The 20,334-nt window shown below is 46.7% G+C and overlaps 2 protein-coding genes across 13 annotated transcripts in view; one reads left to right on the forward strand and one right to left on the reverse strand.

The window, feature by feature from the left end:
• Positions 1-300: 300 nt before the first annotated feature.
• Positions 301-18,408, forward strand: Mkrn2 (makorin, ring finger protein, 2). 5 transcript variants are annotated; one of them, NM_001008314.1, is made up of 8 exons: positions 375-405; positions 9,384-9,512; positions 10,298-10,479; positions 11,346-11,653; positions 13,351-13,565; positions 14,580-14,690; positions 16,946-17,090; positions 17,252-18,341. In NM_001008314.1, the coding sequence occupies exons 1-8, from the start codon at positions 380-382 to the stop codon at positions 17,387-17,389; spliced, it is 1,254 nt and encodes a 417-aa protein (NP_001008315.1). In that variant the 5' UTR covers positions 375-379; the 3' UTR covers positions 17,390-18,341. The 5 variants fall into 5 exon arrangements, with proteins under 5 accessions (XP_038963352.1, XP_038963349.1, NP_001008315.1 ...); XM_039107421.2 differs by lacking the exon at positions 9,384-9,512 and having other exon boundaries at positions 309-405; positions 17,252-18,408; XM_039107423.2 differs by lacking the exon at positions 375-405 and having other exon boundaries at positions 9,393-9,532; positions 17,252-18,408.
• The window catches only part of Raf1 (Raf-1 proto-oncogene, serine/threonine kinase), a 60,656-nt gene continuing 58,616 nt past the window's right edge, over positions 18,295-20,334 (reverse strand). For 7 of the 8 annotated variants that reach the window (XM_008763217.2, XM_063285558.1, XM_039107056.2 and 4 more), the window contains 4 exons: positions 19,915-20,033; positions 19,525-19,656; positions 19,305-19,439; positions 18,302-19,147 (listed from right to left, as the gene is read on the reverse strand). In XM_008763217.2, coding sequence (XP_008761439.1) covers positions 19,004-19,147; positions 19,305-19,439; positions 19,525-19,656; positions 19,915-20,033 — 530 coding nt within the window. In that variant the 3' untranslated portion in view covers positions 18,302-19,003. 8 annotated transcript variants of the gene reach the window in all.

Raw genomic sequence — 20,334 nt, forward strand, 5'->3', positions numbered from 1 at the left:
TTGTTGTTGTTGTTGTTGTTGTTGTTGTTGTTGTTGTTGTTGCTTAAAAGACTGCCTTAGGAGATGGGGGCCGAACCCTAGAGGTTACGGTCCAGCAGAGGATTGGTAAATTTAGTATGCTAGACATTCTCAGACCCTTAGTCTGAAAAGGTGGGATCCGGATTACTAGGGAGTAAGCACCTTCCGGCCCCACGCCCTAGCGGAACCCATTATGATGGTGGTTAAGTTTCCTGCCGGTACTTTAGAAGTAACGCACGCGTGGGGGTGGCGCGCGCAGGAGTGACGCGGCTACGCGCGCGGGGCGGGGCGGGGCCGGGCTGGGCCACGGCGCTGGCGGCTTTGAGATTTCAGTGCGACTCCAGCCCGTGGCCCTACCGCCATGAGCACCAAGCAGGTCACCTGCAGGTGAGTGCGCATCGCCGCGGGGCCTCGGGCGCTGCCCCGCAGCCGGGGAGGGAAGTGAGGGGCTGAGCCGGGCGGTGGTGGGTCGTGTACAGCGGGGATAACTCGCAGGAAGGCCGCGGAGAGGCTGGAGCGGCAAGAGCTGCTGCAACCGCGGTTTGCAGAGAGTGAGCGAGGGGGATTGCGGGCAACATGGGCAGGTAGCATTTCTTATCCAGCATCACCACTGAGTGTAGAGTCCCATTTCGGGATGCAGGAAACCGAGGCCACAGAGAGAGGTAAAAGCGAGACCTATTTAGGAGCAGAAAGGCGGCATGAGAGGACGGCTTGTTAGACGAAGTGGAATACCAGAAAAACTACTCTGTGACTACTATTTTGAAACAAAACATAGTTAAGTTGAGTAGCAACATCCTAATTTAGTGACAAGCTTGTGACTGTCATTGGGGTCTAGTCCTGTGAATTTGCATGCCTAGGAAGTGCAACTTGTGAGAATCCCGACCGTGGGAATCCAAATACCGAAATGCTCCAAAATCCAAAACTCTAAGATATCTAAATAGAAGGCGGGCGGTGGTGGCGCACGCTTTTATTCCTAGCAATGGTCGGCAGAGATAGGTGGATCTCTGTGAGTTGAAGTGAGCCTGGTCTACAGAGGGAGTTCCAGGACGGCCAAAGCTGCACAGAGAGTTTTTTCAGGGTATGTGTATAAGCATATATGAAATGATGAATTCTGTGTTTAGACTTTTGCACTATCCCCAAGACATGTACATGAAAATACCCAAAAAATAAAAAAAAAAAAATTAGACACTCCTGAGCCCAATCGTTTTGGATTAGAGGAACCTCAGCTTATACAAATTTTAGTTGGTTTCAGTGAATTAAGAAATTATGAGGTGTAGTTTATGTGGTAAACATTTAATTACCTTGTTACTTCTCATTAGTGCAGACACCTGGAACTAATGCTTGTTTGAATTAGATATTAAGGGTTGAGCCACGTACCAAGGTCTCAGGTGGTTTATGTTAAGTAGTTATCAGAAAACTTGACAAAGTTAACATGGGCCAGAATCATTTGGGAAAAGGGTATCTCAGTTGAGAAAATGCTCCAACCAGATTAGTCTGTTTTCTTGATTGATATTGGTGTGGGAGGATCCAGCTCACTGGGTGGTGCCACCTCTGGCCTAGTGGTCCTGGGTGCTTGTAAGGCTAAGCAAGCCAAGAGAATCAAGCCAGTCAACAGTACTACTCCTTGGCCTCTGCATTAGCTCCTGCCTAGAGTCCTGCACTTATCTCCCTTAGTGGCGAGGTAAGATAGATCTAAGTAGAAGATACCTAGAAGTATAAGCTCTCCCCCGAAGTTGCTTTTGGTTACGGATTTATCGTAGCAGCAGGAACCTTAAGACACGCCTGTAACAGTACTTTCAAGTCATTACTACCCAAATGTCTTTGTTGAGGGTGAGTGTATGGGTATTTACTCCCTCCCTTCTGCAGGAGGAAATGTTCCTATCATAGTATCCTGTAAAGCAGACTCAAGCTACTTAGAAAATAACCTCAAAAATTCTGCTCCTTTACTGTTTTGTTGTTTAAGACAGGGTCTCTCTGTGTAGTTCTGACTATCCTGAAACTCTGTGTACATCAGGCTGGCCTTGAACTCAGATCTGCCTGCCTCTCCCATGCTAGGATTAAGTGCCACCACTTCTAGCTGCTTTATAGTTTAATTCTACTACTTAAAGGCTTTCCTAAGATGTGGTTTACAAAACCTTTATGTAATGCTTAGGGCTGGTCATTTTGATTGTCTTTTCCCCATTTTGTACCTGGAGATAGTTTAGTTCTGTCTCACAAATAAGAGAGTCCTAAGAAATGATATGGCTAAGAGTTGGAATGCTGGGGACAGATGGTTTCTATTGAAGGGTTGACTAGTGTTTGTGGTCTTATTTCTGTGGCCCTGTCAAGTCATAAAGTACTTGGTGCTGTATAGTGCTATGCCTGAATAAAGCAGAAAATGAAGGAAGTGTTTGTTTTGACTCTCAGTTTGAAGGTACAGTCCATGATGGAGAAGGAGGCATGGTGGCAGGAGCTTGGTGTAGCTGATCTCACACACTGAGACAGCAATGAGTGTTGGTCAGAACTCAGCTCACTCATCCCTTGTTATTCAGTCTTGGGCCCCAGCCTAAGGAGCAGCACCTCCACACTCAGGATGGGTCTTCCCACGTCAGTTGACCTAATCTAGATATTCCCCCACAGTTATGACCAGATACTTGTCTTTATAGTGATTTGCAGTCAGCGGCAACCGTCACAGTCTTTCGATCTGTCAACCCTGTGAATATCTTCCACAGTGAAATGACCTTGGTATTTTCCCTAAGAGTAGCTTCAGAGTGACACAGGTGTGACACTAGTGTTGAGTCTTAGACCCCGTGCTCAACTGAAGGATGTTTCAGAGTTTTCACATGTTCCTGTTCTCGCAAAAACATGTATGAAAAGGAACTTTTCCTTGGAAAAGTTTAGGAAGGATGGAACTGGAGAGTTAAGAATGTGGACTACCCTTGCAGAGAAACCAGGCTCAATTCCTGGCATCAGTATAGTTCTAGGGGTCTGACACTGTTCTGCCTCTTCAGGCACACACATATATACACAGTACACAGACATAACCACAGGTAACACGTACACATACACAATATAGTTTTTATTTTTAAGGCTGTGAAGGAGTCAGCCCCTGCTAAATAAAAAACAGTATTTAAGTGGGAAAGTCACAATATCAATAGGTTTGTGTTTGTAGTGAGAGAATGGTATGATTTCTCATTTTATTCACAAAAGCCTTGTCTGTGATAGTAATGGCTTACAGAAAATGCTCAAGGAATGATTTGTGGGTTTAGGGCCCAGTTTCTTAAACTATGAGTCTTAACTCCATGTATGTGGAGATCACAAAATATCTTACAGTGATAAAGGGTTTCTTTAAAACATAATATTTATGGCCAAGTGGTGGTGGTGTACGAACGCCTTTGACCCCAGCACTCAGGAGGCAGAAGCAGGAACTATAGTTCAAGGCCAGCCTGGTCTATAGTTGGGGTTCAGAACAACCAGGGCTACATGGAGAAACCCTGAGTCTTGAGTGGCATTTCTCAAAGAATTACTAAGCTAGTAGTAGTGTTGTGCCTGTGCTCTCAGCCACTTGAATCTGAGGCAGGGGAGTTAACAGAATTACTTAAGTCCAGGAGTTCAGGGTCAGCTAAGATAATATATAACAAAACTTTGAGTCAGAAAATAAAAAGAATTGCCCAATTGTTTAGATATGGAATATCTTCTTGTTTGGAGGAGTCCCAGGACCAACTACATTCATACCTTGAGACTGGCTAGAGAGATTCATGGTGTTTAGCATACAGCTAGTCTCCAGGCCAAGCTGTTACACTGGCTTAGCAACAATACACAGCCAGGTAAGGGAGAACAAGAGTCCAGAGCTGTGCCTCCTACCTCTTCTATGTGTGAGGAGCACACAGCACCTTCCTCACCTGAGGTATCAGTCAGGTACAGTATGGGGCCAGTGCAGCTTCTGCCTGTGACCCACCTTCCAGACTCAGGAGGAGATGGATGTTGTATGAACCGCACAGTGGTACAGCTGAGGCACCTAGCTGCTTTCACCATTAGAGAAACTCTGACTATGCCATCCGCTTTTAGAAGCCTGAGGATGTTCTTAGGTCTTGGGCCTGCTGTGGTGACTTCTTTCCATGGTTTTACTTGACTTGTTCTCTACATCCCATCCCTAGGGGTGAGAACTAAGCCCAAGGCCTCTGAATGCCCTGGGCTCTCCATCAGCTTCATCTTCAGCTCTTGCTCTAACCTCCTAACAAGCTACTGACCAGTGTCAGATTTGGACAGTGTTTCCTGGGAAACCTGGGTGACTTCCTAGGAAAGTTCAAGACTTCTCATCTTGATGGTGAGATTGCTGTCCTTTCATCAGATTCAGGGGAGAAAGAAGTTGATAGGTGGATATAGCAGGCGAAGTGCAGGCTTCTTCCATAAGTAGCAGGTAGGGTTCTTCAGCAGCCTGCCTACCCTATCATGAATTGTGCACTGTGTGGTCTACTTGCTGTCATGGAAAAGGCCAGGTGCTGAACTGTGCTTTGCTCTTTTGCCTTGCTGGCTTAACCACAATGCCAGCTCTCCAAGGAGCAGGGCCTTGCTTTTGCCCACACTGTCAATGTGGATGTGCTCAGTGATCCAGGTTTGGGACTGTGAGGAACAAGAGGCAGGTGGGTCCTAATTAGTCATCTGTGTAGCTTGGATAGGGCAAGTTGTAGGCCGCACCTCTCTGAACTCAGCTCTCCCATTTTCCTCCTGGGTTGTATGTCCTCTCATGAGCTAGAGGCTAACCTCATTCATGGATGCTGTAATCCTTTATATGTTTCTCATTTTATGTGTTCCTTAGATTGTATGTGCTCAATGAAATGTGAGGAGGTTCTGCCCAAAAGTCTACTTCAAAAAGTTCTTTACCCAAAGGGAGGGGTGCTGGGTAAATCAGGCAGGGGAGTAGCAACACAGTTGACTGGCTCGGATCCAATCTGCTGAGAGAGAGAGAGAGAGAGAGAGAGAGAGAGAGAGAGAGAGAGAGAGTGTGTGTGTGTGTGTGTGTGTGTGTGTGTGTGTGTGTGTATGTATGTTCCTTTTTTCTACAAGGTGTTGTATGTAGCTAGTCTGGCGTTTAACTTGTGGCAATTCTCCTGCTTCAGCATCTCAAGTGCCTGTTGTGTTCTTAAATAAGTTAAAAAATATTCCTTCCCAATAATGCAGTATAGAAGAGGATTTCTAAGCCTTTTGTAAAGGGACTGTTTTAACAGGCTCCCTCCTCCCTGCACTGTGTCCACAGTAGGGAATGTTCTGGAGTCTTCGGAAATCCTGGTCTAAGCCTGTGCCTTTCAGCTTCCTGGGCACCTCATTTTGAGCAGGCCAGCAGTGTTACAGCTGACTCCAAGGTGACCTGGTGAGCACTGATAGCATGATTCCAGTCTAGGCTCCCAGCAGGCCTGCCCTGCCTCACCTCTGTGCCCTTTCTTTTTGGCCCATTTTTTCCCCTACACAGCTCTGTCTTCCAGTCTCCACTTGACATGAGCTCGAGAATGCCACCCTCCCAGCTGTGGTCTGTGTCACCTGTCTCTGTTTCCTAGCACTCAGCTTTCACTTGGAAGATTACATCATCAGTGTGACTAATGCCATTGGTCCTGTCCTTTCTAGGCCTTCATCAGAGCTGCATTCTGGAGAGCCTGATTACAGCTGAGCTGAGCTGAGCATTCACACTGCACCCGCTCATTTAAAAAGTGACGCCAGCCTTCTGTTACTACATTGGCAGTTATATAACCTGTTCACAGTAGGAACATGGGAAGGGCAGGGGCTGTGAAAAGGAAAATGCCAAATGCCTGGGTTCCAGCAGCCTACAGTCGGCATCATCCGTAGCTTTTAAAGGTTTTGCCCCTTTGTATATTTATTGAACTTATCCACTTCTACCTCCCACCCTCTTTTTTTTTTACCCCTCCCATTGTACCCTTTATCCTAGACAATTAAATACTTGGATGGATCACCACTCTTAGCACACTAATTTATGTTTATGATATTCGTAACCAAAATGAGACCCTGTATATGGCATTTTTAAAGAATGTTTTATGTCCTGGTTAGTTTGTTGTTAACACAAGCTAAGAGTTATATGGGAAGAGAAATTCTTCTGTCAGCTTGGCCTGTAGGCAATCCTGGTACTGCTTATTCTTTATCTTTTTTTTTTTTTTTTTTTTTTTTTTTCGGAGCTGGGGACCGAACCCAGGGCCTTGCACTTCCTAGGCAAGCGCTCTACCACTGAGCTAAATCCCCAACCCCAGTACTGCTTATTCTTGATTAGTAATTGGTGTGGGAAGGTGAGTCCAGCTCACTGTGGGTAGCGCCACCCCTGGGCCATATAAAAAAGTAGGCTGAGCAAGCCAGTCAGCAACATTTCTGCCTTGAGTTCCCTCAGTGATGGGCTGTGACCTGGGAATTGAAAACTGAAGTAAACTCTTTCTAACTCATACTGCTTTTGATCATGGTGTTTACCATAGGAGTAGAAACCCTGAAAGATATTGTGATAAAGTGAATCTTAATAGCCTAGGTTTACTAGGCATCCATGTTTAGTTCATTCACAGTTACATTTATAGTACATCACAGTTGTACCGCACATGAATATGTTGTGATCGCTTAGCACAGTGTCCTTAAGGCTCATTCATGCCGTGAGTTGGAAATATGTCCCTTTTTCAGGCTGAGTAATATCCCAGTGTATGCACATGTTACTTTAGGAGGTTTGTGCTTTTTTTCTTTTTCTTTTTTCCTTTGTTTTGTTTTTTGAAACAAGGGCTCACTGTGTATCCCTGGCTGGCCTTGAACTCAGAGACATCAGTCTGCCTCCTGAATACTGTGCTTAAAGGTGTGACCCACCATGTCTGCCTGTATGTGGTTTTATAATCTATTCTCAGCTGCCTTCAATTTCCCGGGAGTGTCAATACTGACTTGGAGATTGGGGGATGAGTCAACATGGAGTCCCTATGGAACCATGGGTGACCTTGAACTGCTCCGTCTCCAGAGTGCTGGCACTGCAGATAAGTACTGTTGCTCCCAGTGGTGCCTCTCATACATGGCAATGTGAGCACAATACCAGCTGGTTCCACCACACTGTCCACCATGGTGGTGCTAAGATAGGGACCCCAGCCCAGGTGAGAAACACCCCAGGATTTGGGCTCGCATACCCTGGACAGACACCGCTGGGAATGAAGGAGTAGTTCCCAACAGTGGGTATCTAGGAGTGTGAACTGCAGTCTCACACGCTGTCTAGCCATAATCACCCATGCCACAAGTCAGATTGTGCGAACGAGGGGAGGACTCGTGAGCTGGCGATGGGGGGAGGGAATACAGCTTAGCTTGAGAGTGAGAGTCCAGTGTGTGGAGGGCCTTCTGTTGCAGACTTAGGTGGTTGGCTCTGCTTGACTGGCTTCCCGCCATAGCGCTTCTTGATGAGAGAATGCTATCTAAACTGTGTATTCATGATGAAAATAGTACATACAACTTACCCAGGGTGGCCTGAGATTAAATACCTTTTGCAGGAAGGAATGTTCGGGAACGGAAACTTATTGGCTAAACCCTCCAGGTGGCCCATCTAGATACATCATTAGCACGGAGAACTCTGCTCTATGCTGCGTCACATGGGGTGTCAGGGTCACATGCTTCAGGACAGAAACCTGGTCAGAAGTAGATGAAACACCTACCATTCTCAGATTTGAGAATTTACTGAGGTTTCCAAATCTGCTCACTCAACCTTCCTAGTTTTTGTCTGGTGACACGGCACCCACTTGCCCCACAGCACCAGTAATGTTCATTTTACCTGCTGGCCTTGTCTATACTCAGGCTTCAATGGATTGTTTCAAAAGTACACCTGACTACCACCCATATATACCACTGTTTCTGCCTGTCTAGCCACCCCCCTTCCCCCCAGATTTATTTTTAACTTATAAAAATTGGTTAGAGGGGTTGGGGATTTAGCTCAGCGGTAGAGCACTTGCCTAGCAAGCGCAAGGCCCTGGGTTCGGTTAGAAATATGCCAAAGATTCTTGTTTTGGTTGAGGGTTTTAGTTGTGTTGTCGGGTAAGTGAATATATGATATGCCCGATACCTTAGAGCTGCCTTCATCCAAAGCACACACTGGTTCCCTTTCTCTTTTTATTTTAATTATTATCTTATGTGTGAATGTTTTGCCTACATGTATAAAACTCTGTACCATCACATGCAGTGTTTGAAGATGCTAGAAGAGAATGTTGAGTCCCTCTGGACCTGGAGTTACAGATAGATGTTAGCTGCCATGTGCTTTTTGAGTGGGAATCAAACACGAGCCCTCTGGAAAACCAGCCAAACCTAACCACTGAGTCATCTCTCTAGACCAATGGTTCTCAACCTTCCTAGTGCTGCAGCCCTTTAATAACAGTTCCTCATGCTGTGTTGACTCCCAGCCATAAAATTATTTTTGTTACTTCGTAACAAATTCGTTACTACTATTATGAATTGTAATGTAAATATCTGATATATGACCCTGACAGGGGTTTCACAACCTACAGGTTTAAAACCACTTTTCTAAATCCTCTTTTGTTCTGTTCTGTTTTGTTTTTTAAGTCTAGGTGTCATGTGCAAACAAGCTTCAGATTTGTTATGTGTCTAAGGATGGCCTTGAATGGCTCTTACCTCCTGAGTGCCGAGATTATAGGCGTGCACCACTGTGTCTGCTTTATTCTGTGCTGGGAATGGGACTCATGGCTTAGCACATGCTAGGCAAGCACCCTGCCAATAGAACTAAATCCTCAGCTTCCTAAGAGGGTGAGGGTTCCAGGCCGATGCCACCGTGCCCAGCATCACTCATGTCTTTTGATGCCACTGTCTTTGGGGCTCAGTACAACAGCCTTGTGAAGCAGTATGTGGTGTCTTCATTTACAGGTGAAACAGTGAGGGTGGGGAAGAGGGCTTTGGGACTTGGCTGAGCCCAGGACTTTCTCACTCCATTCAGTCATCTCTCTTAACAGCTCTAGGAAAATGGGAAGGCAGGTTTTCCTGACATGTTTTTCCAGTTGTGAAACTCATCTTACATATTTAACATAAATCAGAAGCTTCTCCATAGAAGGGTTTTGAAAAATATTTTGTTTACTACATGCGAGGAGTGATCAAAGAGACCAGAAGAGGGCGTCAGATTCCCCTGAGACTGGAGTTTGAGGTGGTGGTTTGCTGTGATATAGGTGCTGGGAATAGAGGCTGGGTCCTCTGCAAAAGCAGCAGGCACTCTTAACCCCTCAAGATAGAAACTTTTGAGATAATTTTTCTACAAAGCTGGTCTCAGGTCATGGAAAATCATGGGAAATGAGTGCACTGTGGGCACTTGGTGTATAGTGCTTGAGAGTTCCCCACGGCATAACACAGCTCTCCTCTGTTTGTCTTCTCAGGTATTTTATGCATGGTGTATGTCGAGAAGGCAGCCAGTGCCTGTTTTCACATGACTTGGCAAACAGCAAGCCGTCCACCATCTGCAAATACTACCAGAAGGGCTACTGTGCCTACGGTGCACGCTGCAGGCAAGGCCACCACGGCTGTGGTAACTGAAGAGGAGCTGTGTTTGGTTTTGTTGGCAGGGTTTTATGCCACCCAGGCTAACTTCAAACTTCCTACATAGCCAAGGCTGACTTTAAACTGGTCTCCTGCCTCATCTCCAGTGGTGGGAATACAGGTGTATGCCATATGCCTGCCTGAGCATGAGCCTTGATGTGGGGAGACTTTAACTTAAAATTGTATTTAGAATATTAGTAATCTGTGTAGTACACCCTAGACTTTCCCACTGCTGCCAGTCCACACCCTCACTGTGGTTTTGTGTGTTGTAAGGTGATGTGCCATTGGTTTGAAAACCATTTCTGGTTCATGCTCAGTGACTGGTGGCGTGGATGCTTATGGCGTTCAGGCACACAGAGCCCTGTTGCTCCAGGCTAGACGACAGTGTGAGATGCCCCACCTAGCCTTACTGTCTGGCAGAGTTCTAGAGTCTGAGCTGGCCACCTGCTCTTCCCCAATCCATCCACCCACCCCAGTGTATCCTGAAGATTCCTAACCAAGGGGCCTGTCTTGGTAGTGCAGGTGTCAAGGGCTCTCTTTGGCAGTAGATGAGTTTCTGTCAGTCCTACTGGGACACAGGTATGGGTACAAGTACCAGGATGGGTACATGGCTCCAGTAGCCTCTGTTAGTTGAGAGTACAGAGGCACCTTGCCACCTCAGGGAGTTCAGCTGTTGGTGGCTGAGAGTGCAGGGGAGGGAGGGGTAGAGGTGTTAGGCCTGCATGGCCATGACACATTGTTGTGTTTTGTTCAGATATGATCATACAAAGCCCCCAGCTGCAGCAGGTGGAGCTGTGGGTCCTGCACCCCACCCTTCGCCCTCCTCAGGCCTGCATAGTCCTCACCCTTCTTCCGACATTGCCACGTCTGTTATGAGGACACATTCAAATGAACCTAGAAAGCGGGAGAAGAAGACGCTGGTGCTCAGAGACCGCAGTGAGTGACTCACAGCCTTTGCTGCCTTTGGAGAGGCACCATGGATAGCTTAGTACTGTGCTGCTCTCAGGCCTCCTTGTCACGGAGCTCCTGATAGATACCCCAGGAGCCTAGAGTTGATCGGAAAACAGGCTGCAGGGGTTCAAAGGTATATCTCCACAGCTTGGCTGAGCTCCACTTTGAGCCCAGCAAAGCAGCAGGGTGGTCTTTTGTCACCATGATCTCGCTTCACAGGGGACACCCACTACTCATTTTTTTAAAGCTGGTGTTTTGTTGTTTTTTTTTTTAAAGCTGGTGTTTTAATGGGCATGTGTCACTTTCTTGTTTGGTACCATGTCCTGCTTTGGGGGTTTTAAGAGCATCTTCAGACACAGAGCAAGGAAGGGGTCTGGGCCTATACCAGTTTTGAGAGAAAGAAGGCTTTTGAGCTGCTGGTCCTCACTGGGAATTCTATTTCCTAGTGCCCCTCAGGATAGGCAGATTATACTCCTAGCAAACACATTATCAGCTTGATGCAGTGGGTCATCTCTGCTAGTGTTGGCATCGTGTGGCAGGGCAAAATTTACTGGCTTCAGATCTCAGGATTGGTGCTTTTACAAAGGAATCTCTGTGTTCTGTTGACCTTGTCAGTTCCGTCATGTTTTGAGGTGGTTTTAGAATTAAATGGTCTATAATTGACATCTTGTGTTCTGTATAAAAAGACCACATTCTCTTTTGCTACTCACACCTGTTCTGCTGCCTGGGACATCTTTCAGCCTTGGCATTGATGTTGCCTGCTATTCATTGGGTATTCCTAGTTTGGTCTATTAGCTGACAAGAAAGGTTGAGCCTGTTCTCATGTGTGCATTTGTGTGTTTTGTGTTGAGATCTCACTGGTCTGGCTGAAGACAAGACTCCTCCTCCAAGCACAGTGAATAATCCAGGTGGCTGCAATGACCCTCAGACCAGCCCAGAGATGAAGCCCCATTCCTACCTAGATGCCATCAGGACTGGCCTGGATGACTTGGAGGCCAGCAGCTCCTACAGCAACGAGCAGCAGTTGTGCCCCTATGCTGCTGCTGGGGAATGCCGGTTTGGAGATGCCTGTGTCTATCTGCATGGGGACATGTGTGAAATCTGCAGGCTTCAAGTCCTCCACCCCTTTGACCCAGAACAGAGGAAAGCTCACGAGAAGGTAACTTGAAACCTTGGCCTGAGATCTTTTTTTTTTTTTAAACTGTTCTTTTTTTTTTTTTTTAAAGATTTATTTACTTATTATATGTAAGTACACTGTAGCTGTCTTCTGACACACCAGAAGAGGGCATCAGATCTCATTACAGATGGTTGTGAGCCACCATGTGATTGCTGGGATTTGAACTCAGGACCTCTGGAAGAGTAGTCAGTGCTCTTAACCCCTGAGCCATCTCTCCAGCCCCCGGCCTGAGATCATTTTAAGAAGCCTGAGTGAACCACAGGATGGAGTCATTCAGGAGTCTACCAGACATCTTCCAGCTAGAAATCCCTGTTTTATGTTCCTGGCTTGTTTTTATTCTGTTTTCAAGTTCTTTTCCTGTTGCCACTTTTTGATTATTGAGAACAAAGAAGAGTAAGAAGTATTAGAAATGCAAAGTTCAGAACTAGAAAGATGGCTCATCAGTGAAGACTTGCTGAGCCTGGCAGTGGTGGTGCACACCTTTGATCCCCAGCCCTCAGAAGGCAGAGGCAGGTGGATCTCTCAGTTCAAGGCCAGCCTGGTGAGTTTCAGGGCAATAGAGAGAAACCCTGTCTCAGACCAAAACAAAAGCAGTAACAACAAAACAAACACAGTCTCCCGTAACTCCAGCCCCAGCCAGTCCAGCATTCTCCTTTTACTTCCATAAGAACCTCATTTGTGAACACACACACACACACACACACACACACACACACAACTCTTACACATCTTCCCCAGGTTTACATATCTCTGTGGTTGGGTTACAGGCATTCAATGCTTTGGAAACTTGAAAACCCTTTTATAAGAACTTTCCTTAATCTTATTATCTATCTAATGTCTAAATGTGTAATTATGTCCATATATGTGAGTACCTGTAGAAGTGAGAAGAGAACATAGAATCCTTGGGCTAGAGTTATAGGCAGTTGTGAGCTGATGAGGGTGCTAGAAGCAAAACTCAAGTCCTTTAGAAGAGCATCAAGAGCTCTTAGCTGCTCCACCATTCCTCTAGCCCCCTTTATCGTGGACTTTTAAAAGAAATATTTTTTAATCATTTTGTATATGAGTACTCTAGCTGTCCACACCAGAAGAGGGAATCAGATCTCATTACAGACGGCTGTGAGCCGCCATGTGGTTACTGGGAATTGAACTCCGGACCTTTGGAAGAGCAGTCAGTGCTCTTAACCATTGGGCCATCTCTTCAGCCCACTATCATGGACACTTAAGAGCCAACAAGTGTTAAAAGGCTATGAATATCCCTGGTCTCTGGATCCACTCTGTCTACACACAGAGCACCGTGCTATGCACTCCACTTGGAGCAGGTCCTGGGTCTCCTCATCTACCTGCTTTCATTTGAGTTCACTCAGCTTGGTATTTCCTATACTGATGTGGCATGGAGTAGGCATGACATTCAGAAGACCTGAATGCTGCAGCCTCCATAATTAAGTAGCACATAATAATCTAAGTATTTTAGAAATCCAGAGCTGTTAGGCTGGAAGTGATCATATCTAGGGAATCTAGAACAGGGACAAGGTAGCTTGAGGTCCACTTTGTGGTCAGATCTTTGTATCCTGAATCCAGGGACTGCAGACACTGCTTTAGTAGCTGCTTTGACTGTGGCTGAGGAACTCCTGGGATCTTGGCCAAACAGAACCTAAGGCTTCCCTTCCTGTCATTCTCAGATGTGTATGTCGACATTTGAACATGAGATGGAAAAGGCTTTTGCCTTCCAGGCGAGCCAGGACAAAGTGTGCAGTATCTGTATGGAGGTGATCCTAGAGAAAGCCTCTGCTTCTGAGAGGAGGTTTGGCATTCTCTCCAACTGCAGCCACACCTACTGCCTGTCCTGCATCCGTCAATGGAGATGTGCCAAGCAGTTTGAAAACCCCATCATCAAGTGAGTGAGCTTTGCTTCTCTGCAGCATGGGGGCTGCTCCCCTCTAGAGCCCAGCCCCCAGTTGTGTGAGCTTTTACAAGTCATGCTTCCTGAGCCCATCTCTACATGCTGGGAACTGCAGAATGTCAGTTGTTGCTGGCTGGGTTCTGTTTTGCACCCCTCATGGACAGTTGTCCTGTCTACCTTGGCTAGTTGTCTTGTAACCTTTGGTTTTTCAGGTTTTTCACCTTAATAAAGGGGCTGTGGTTCCCTTGGATGGCTCCTATATATTCCCACTCCCTGGTGCACATTGGGGAACTCGCCTGTATGCAGCAGAGTCACTGAGAAAAGAGTACAGTTCTGTGGTACCCAGTGCTTTGCTCAATTGACATGCAGTCCATTTTTAGAAACTTTATCATCCCCAAAGCCTATACTGTTGTCTGCCTGCCCATCCTTGTCTTATGTCAAGCAGTCTCCAGCCTAGGCTTTCTCTACAGAAACTTTACTCTGCTTGTCATGCATACCCTGTACCTTAACAAATGTTCACAGGGCCACCCATGATGGGCATGCTCAGCATTTACTCCTTTGTTCTCTGAGAACAGCTTGTACCTGTTCAATAGCTGGTGGGCACTCATACACAAGACCAGACCCCAGGAATGGTCACAGTAGCTTGACTTCCAACTGAAACATCAACACATTGTTCCCCCAAAGTGGTAGTCCAATATCTCACTCTTACCTGCAGATCCAGGTTCTTGTACTTGCCTTTCTTTCTAATCTGAGCTGTCATCTTGCCTTGCATAGTCACTGAAAATAATGAGCATTGTTTGTGTGCTTATTGGCCACCCTAGAGGAACACCTCAGGTCTCTCTGTTTCTTATTCAGTTGAACCTTTTCAGCAGCAGAAGCTGCTCTTAACTATGGTAATTGTGTCTTTGGTCATGTGTTTGAGCAATAGTGTTTGGAGTGGAGTGTGCAGAGGATTCAGAACATGTTTTCTCTCTTACTAACCTATTGGTGTTGTTGTTGTCTTTTCAGGTCTTGTCCAGAGTGCCGTGTGATATCAGAGTTTGTAATTCCAAGTGTGTATTGGGTAGAAGATCAGAATAAAAAGAATGAATTAATTGAAGCTTTTAAACAGGGAATGGGGTAAGTGCCTTGAGTTCATATAGGGGGATCCTGGACCTACCTGGCTGGGTATGGTTTGAGCCTCTGTCATCTTCAGGTTTCCCAAGAATGTGGACCTGGTAGATGGATCTCAGAGCTTCTTGCTCCTGTTGGGCACTTTTCCTGGGTTCTGGGCTGCAGAGCTGAGGCCTTAAAGAAGCAGATGAGTTCTAAGATGAGCCCTATGCCTTTGTGCCAAGGTTGTCTTGGCATCTCTGACTGTCCATGCATTTAACAAGTACTACTGAGGATCTGCTGTCTCACAACCTGTTCATTGCAAGGCCCCAAGAAGCTAACAGTGCCAGCCTCAATACAGCTCACACTTAGCAAAGGAAAGTAATGTTCAGTAAGGTGAATAAGGCAAAGAGAGCCTGCCTCAAATGAGGTGGAAGATGAGAACTGACCCCAGATGCTTGTCATGACACTTAACACACTCTGTTGCCTTGTCTGGCCTCAACTTTCTGCCCCAGCCACACTAGTCCCGGAATTATAGGCATGTGCAACCACACCTGGCATTTTTGTTTTAAAGAATTATCTTTGTGTGAATTTTCCACAGAATATCCCATTGCCTTTGTCACCACCATCATTTGTATTGTGAGTAATGTGTTGTAGTTACATTATTACAAAACTTACAAAGCAACATCACATTTACCATTTAAAACTTTTCCTTTTATGTCACTGTTTTATTGAGACAGGATCTCATTGTGCAGTGCTGGCTGGTCTAGAACTTGCTATGTAGACTAGGCTGGCCTTGAAGTCAAGAGATCCACCTGTCTGCAACCACGTACTGGAATCAAAGGCATGCGTGACTATGCCTGGCCATAATTCACTTTTTGAAAAAGTGCACCCCCTCCCAATTATTTGTTAGAGAAGTTTTTATATTTATCTAGTTAATGTGGCTTGATATTTACCCATTTTACCACTTTTTCCTCCATTTTTATGATTGTGTCCATCCACAAGAGAGCAGATGCTGCAAGATAGAACTGGTTGGGCTTAGAAAGGTGCTGTGCTGAAGTTTGAAGTTGCTTCACTGCTGTTGATGTTGCCTGGCTGTGCATCCCTCTGTGGATGTTCTTGGGCAGTCTCCAGACACTGGGTTTGTGCCAAGCACCACCAGGGAAAGGATATGAGTGAGGTCATTTCTCATCAAAGTGTGATGGGGCAGTATGGTGGCAGATTTCTTCATCTGTAAACCCAAGCCAGAACTGAGAAAGCACTTGAGTTCATCTTAGGTGCAAGAAGGAAGCCATGTAGAGCTCTGTACCTGTCCTTGTGGGCTGGACAGCAGCAGCTCCACTGTGGTCCTTTGAAGAGGTTAGAGACTTACTAGTGGGGATGGGAGGACAGCAAGGAAGACATGACTGGCAGACGGGCAGCCATGCATACACTCTAATAATGAGGCAGTGGGCAGTGGAGGGCCAGATGGGTTTGGGATTTGTTTGTCTGTAGATTAAATGACTGTGAGAGCTGAGAAGACCAAGTGAGGTTGTCAAACTGGAGCTTTTGGCTTTGGTGGACAGATAGGTAGGACCAGAGCAGAAAAAGGAGGGAAGGCAAGGTTTGTTTTTTATACAGGGTCTTGTTTTACAGCCCTGGCTGTATCTGTAGACTAGGGCTGGCCTCAAACTTGAGGAACTTCCTGCCTCTGCTTTCCAGGGTCTGTGTCACCATACCCAATGAGAAGCAGTCCTAAAGCTGGTAAAGGGCCCTTGGAGAGCTGAGAATTTACTGTCTAAGCTCTAAGAAAAGATTCCACAACAGTGGAGAAGAGCCAAGGGCAGAGTGAAGAGCTAAGCTAGGTTCTAAACGGTAGAAGGTGTCTGTCAATTTAGATCTCTGCTAAGACCTGCATTCCCAAGCTGCCCTCTGACCTCGACAGGATTCCTGACCAAGAGGAAAGGAAACTAACTCACTTGCTTTGGAGACTCAATCAGAGCAGTGAACCAGCTGCAGGCCTTGGCACCCTGAAGTTATCCAAGCCTCATTCAGCCCTAGTGCAGCACTGGAGTGCTGGGCTGGGCCTGGGGCACCATGCTTCTGAGCACAGTAGTCTCCACACAGTGCATCCCAGCAGCTTTGCCTAGCTGGGGAATCAGAACACCAACTAAGCAGTTCAACAGGTCACCTCACTTCTCCCAGCACAGGCTTCTCCAGTATAAAAGGCAGGGTAGCCGTAACACAGTAGTCACACAACTTCATTTTTCCATCAGCCTCTGATTTGTGTGTGTACTTTTCAGGAAAAAGGCATGTAAATACTTTGAACAAGGCAAGGGGACCTGTCCCTTTGGAAGCAAGTGCCTTTACCGCCATGCTTACCCTGATGGGCGGCTGGCAGAGCCAGAGAAACCTCGGAAGCAGCTAAGTTCTGAAGGCACTGTGAGGGTAAGCTGGTTTGGGATGCTGTGGGAATTTCTGGGGAATGTCCAGGCTCTCAGTAGCTCTGGCAGCAGAGCAGTGGAGTCAACATAAGCAAAGCACAAGCTGGCACTCAGAGCCTGCTGCTGTCTCCTTGACCCGGGCCTGCTTGTTGGCTCTTTTTGCAGTTCTTTAACTCAGTGCGGCTTTGGGATTTTATCGAGAACCGAGAAACCCGGCAAGTCCCCAGCACTGATGATGTGGATGTGACGGAGCTAGGAGACCTCTTCATGCACCTTTCTGGAGTAGAGTCATCAGAACCCTAGTCAGTGCCTTCATTTGGGCTCTGCAGTCAACTTTCCAAGGCGTGGTGTGGACGCATCTGTCACTGACCCGAGGTGATGTGGTACCGGGGTGTGAGTGCAGTAGTGAGTCCCCTTGGTCTCTTCATGATGAAATTTCCCTGCCCTGGTGAAGGGAAGGGAGATCACCAAGTCCATGGAATCACTACATTTAGATTTGAGAGCTCTGAGTTGTACCTCCAGCCCCTTTATCAGGGACCAGCTATGTGGTCCAGCTGTTTTAATTGATTGCTTCTAAATGAAACCCGACTACCATCTTTCTTTTGTGACTTTCTTCTTTAAGCAACAGTAAACTTAACAGCTGCTCCTAAAGCAGCAAATCTTTCTTGCCAAGACATCGCCAACCCTATAGAGGACTCCCGTGCAGTGACCATCTCTAATATAGTTGTTGATCCTTGAATTTATGCAGCTGTATAGTGAGAACACATTTGGTCATATTGGTGCTGTACCATAGAGTACTTTTAAGGCTGTGAGGATGGCTATTGCATTCCGTCCAGTGTCTCAAGTCAACAGGCGTGTGCAGTTGTAAAGATCTCCAGGGAGATTCCACCTTCCCTTCCCCCTAGTAGTTAGAGCACAAGACACAGGACTCACACTCACATTGCTTGTTCTCACCTAAAAGCAGGCTATACTCTACACTGGTAGACAGGAGCAGTGACTCCTCTCTGTCTAAGGAGAACTGGGGCCAAGGCAGAGCAAGTTTGTTTTAAACCTGATTTTATTTTTGTAAAAAGCTGTTATTACCTGTGTGCTTTTTGCTTGGTTGTTCATGTAACTGCAGAGGAAGATCCTTGAGTTCTGCACAAGAAACTGAACAAGTAGGGCCCACACTGCAAATTTCATATTACTTTTGAAGGAGTCAGTAGCCATTAAACCTAAATTTAATTTATTTTATTAAAATAACATAATTGAGGAACCATCAGATAACTGTATTTTATCAGGCTCAATAAAAACAAAATTAAAACCCAAAATCATTAAGAAAACCTGTATTCCTGGCTTTCTTACAGACAAGGATGTGACTATAGAGATAGGGCTGGGCTGCAGCCCACCCCATAGGGGCAGCTCCTGGAAGACAGATTCAGCGTGTGGGAGGCTGCCAGAAGGTGGAGCACCGTGCTTGGAAAGCATCCTCTGCACAGGACATCTTAGACTCAGTAAGAGGAAGGTGTGTCCACAAAGTGAAGTTCTGTAGTACCAAAGCAGGCTCCCCCAGGTGGCCAGGACTCCATGTGCAAAACTGGCACTGCACCACTGTCTGTACAGGCTCAATGAGCCAAGTTCTCAACTGCATGTCCCTGCAGTAGCCGGAGTGCCCTGCCTTCTCTCTCCAAGGCCATTTGCCCTAAAAATACTCGCTGACTTGTATACCTCTGGAACAGGCTGGCTTGGCGGACAGCTTCCATTTCCAGGGCAGGAAGGGTAGAAAAGAAGGCAATATGAAGTTAAGGCCCTGTGAGTAGTCTAGGTCCTTAGCAGCAGCTTTTCCGGAAACATGCATTCTGCCCCCAAGGAAACAGAAAGTGGTGCCTGCTGACTCTTCTTCGTCCCCTGGTGGCCTAAGAACAGCTATAACGTCAGCTAGAAGACTGGTAGCCTTGGGGATGTGGTCAGCGTACAAGCATTGATGTCCTCAGTGTGAGCTGCCCGATGCAGGGAAGGCTCAGAGGCGCTCCTGTTGATTTTCGGCAGAGAGTGCTGAAGCAGCTCAATGGAAGACAGGATCTGAAACAAGGCCCCATGTGGTATCATTAGTTGGAAACTGGCATCTCCCCAGCCATACCAAGCACACGGGCTGGGTTTGGTGGGGGGGGGGGGTGGTTTACATATAAAAAGACCCAATCCTGGCCCCCCATATTTCATCCTTAGAGCTCTGTCTAACCTGAGGAAACAAAGGCCTTTCTTCTTTGACTTTCTTCACACAGTCAGCCACCAACCTCTTCATTGCCTTGGGGCAGTTCTTGTAGAGCCTGCTAAGATCTGGGGAGGCGTACCCACGGCCCACCATGAAGATGATCTGAAGAAGAAACAGTTGAGCAAAGGAGTTAAATCCGCCTAGTTAACTAGCCCCTTACTGCTTTGCCAGGCCCCATGTAGATTACCTGGTCTCGGTTGTTGATGTGGGAGTAGGGAAGCTCCCCAGTCATCAGCTCATACAGCACAATGCCATAGGAGTAGACATCGGACTGGAAGCTGAACGGGTTGTTATCCTGCATTCGGATTACTTCTGGGGCCTATAAAGACGAAGTGTGTTAGTCCCTGGTAATGACCTCCAGAGACATTGAGGAGCCAGGCTCCCACTAGTTAGGGGGTTCAAGTGCTTAGCCCAGGGTAGCTCTTCCCTAAAGACTCAACCCCCAAACTCTGGCCTCTGTTGCCTTGCCAGGAGCTGCGTGGTTTTAGACTTAGGCTCCCTGGCTATCAATGTTGCACCCTGCTCTGGGCAGGACTTCCATCATGCTTGGGAGATCACATGGGGCCAGCTTCCTCACCATCCACAGCACAGAGCCAGTGGGCTGTTCAACCTGCTGAGAACCACTCCAGCGCGACTTCACTGTTGCCAAACCAAAATCTCCGATTTTCACCGTGAGGCCTTCATGGAGAAATATATCTCAATGCTTGTTAAGGAGACTGACAGTTCTGTACTGTTTATAACAGGGCTTCTGACCACCTTCACTTTTCTACTAAATCTTCCAGCAGACGTGAAACTATGGCGCACACTCAATTACAGGACCCCACACTGCTTATCCCCTCTGCCTGCATTCGGTTCTCAGAGCAATATGGCAGCGGAGGCTTCCTACCTAAAATGCTTTCTTTAAAACCTAATAGATCTGCTCTACTTTGTGACTTCTGTCCACTTGCTTCCAGGTAACAGGCAAATCTGGTCTGACTTGTGACCTGTTGGTTTATTA

This window comes from Rattus norvegicus, chromosome 4 (genome assembly GCF_036323735.1).
Source record: "Rattus norvegicus strain BN/NHsdMcwi chromosome 4, GRCr8, whole genome shotgun sequence".
NCBI classification, from domain to species: Eukaryota; Metazoa; Chordata; class Mammalia; order Rodentia; family Muridae; genus Rattus; species Rattus norvegicus.

Bases quoted from the DNA above. Each gene is read 5' to 3' on its own strand.
- Mkrn2 (NM_001008314.1), top strand. From the start codon at position 380: ATGAGCACCAAGCAGGTCACCTGCAG. The intron at 406-9,383 runs GTGAGTGCGCAT...TTGTCTTCTCAG, and splicing joins ACCAAGCAGGTCACCTGCAG to GTATTTTATGCATGGTGTAT. The intron at 10,480-11,345 runs GTGAGTGACTCA...TTTTGTGTTGAG, and splicing joins GCTGGTGCTCAGAGACCGCA to ATCTCACTGGTCTGGCTGAA.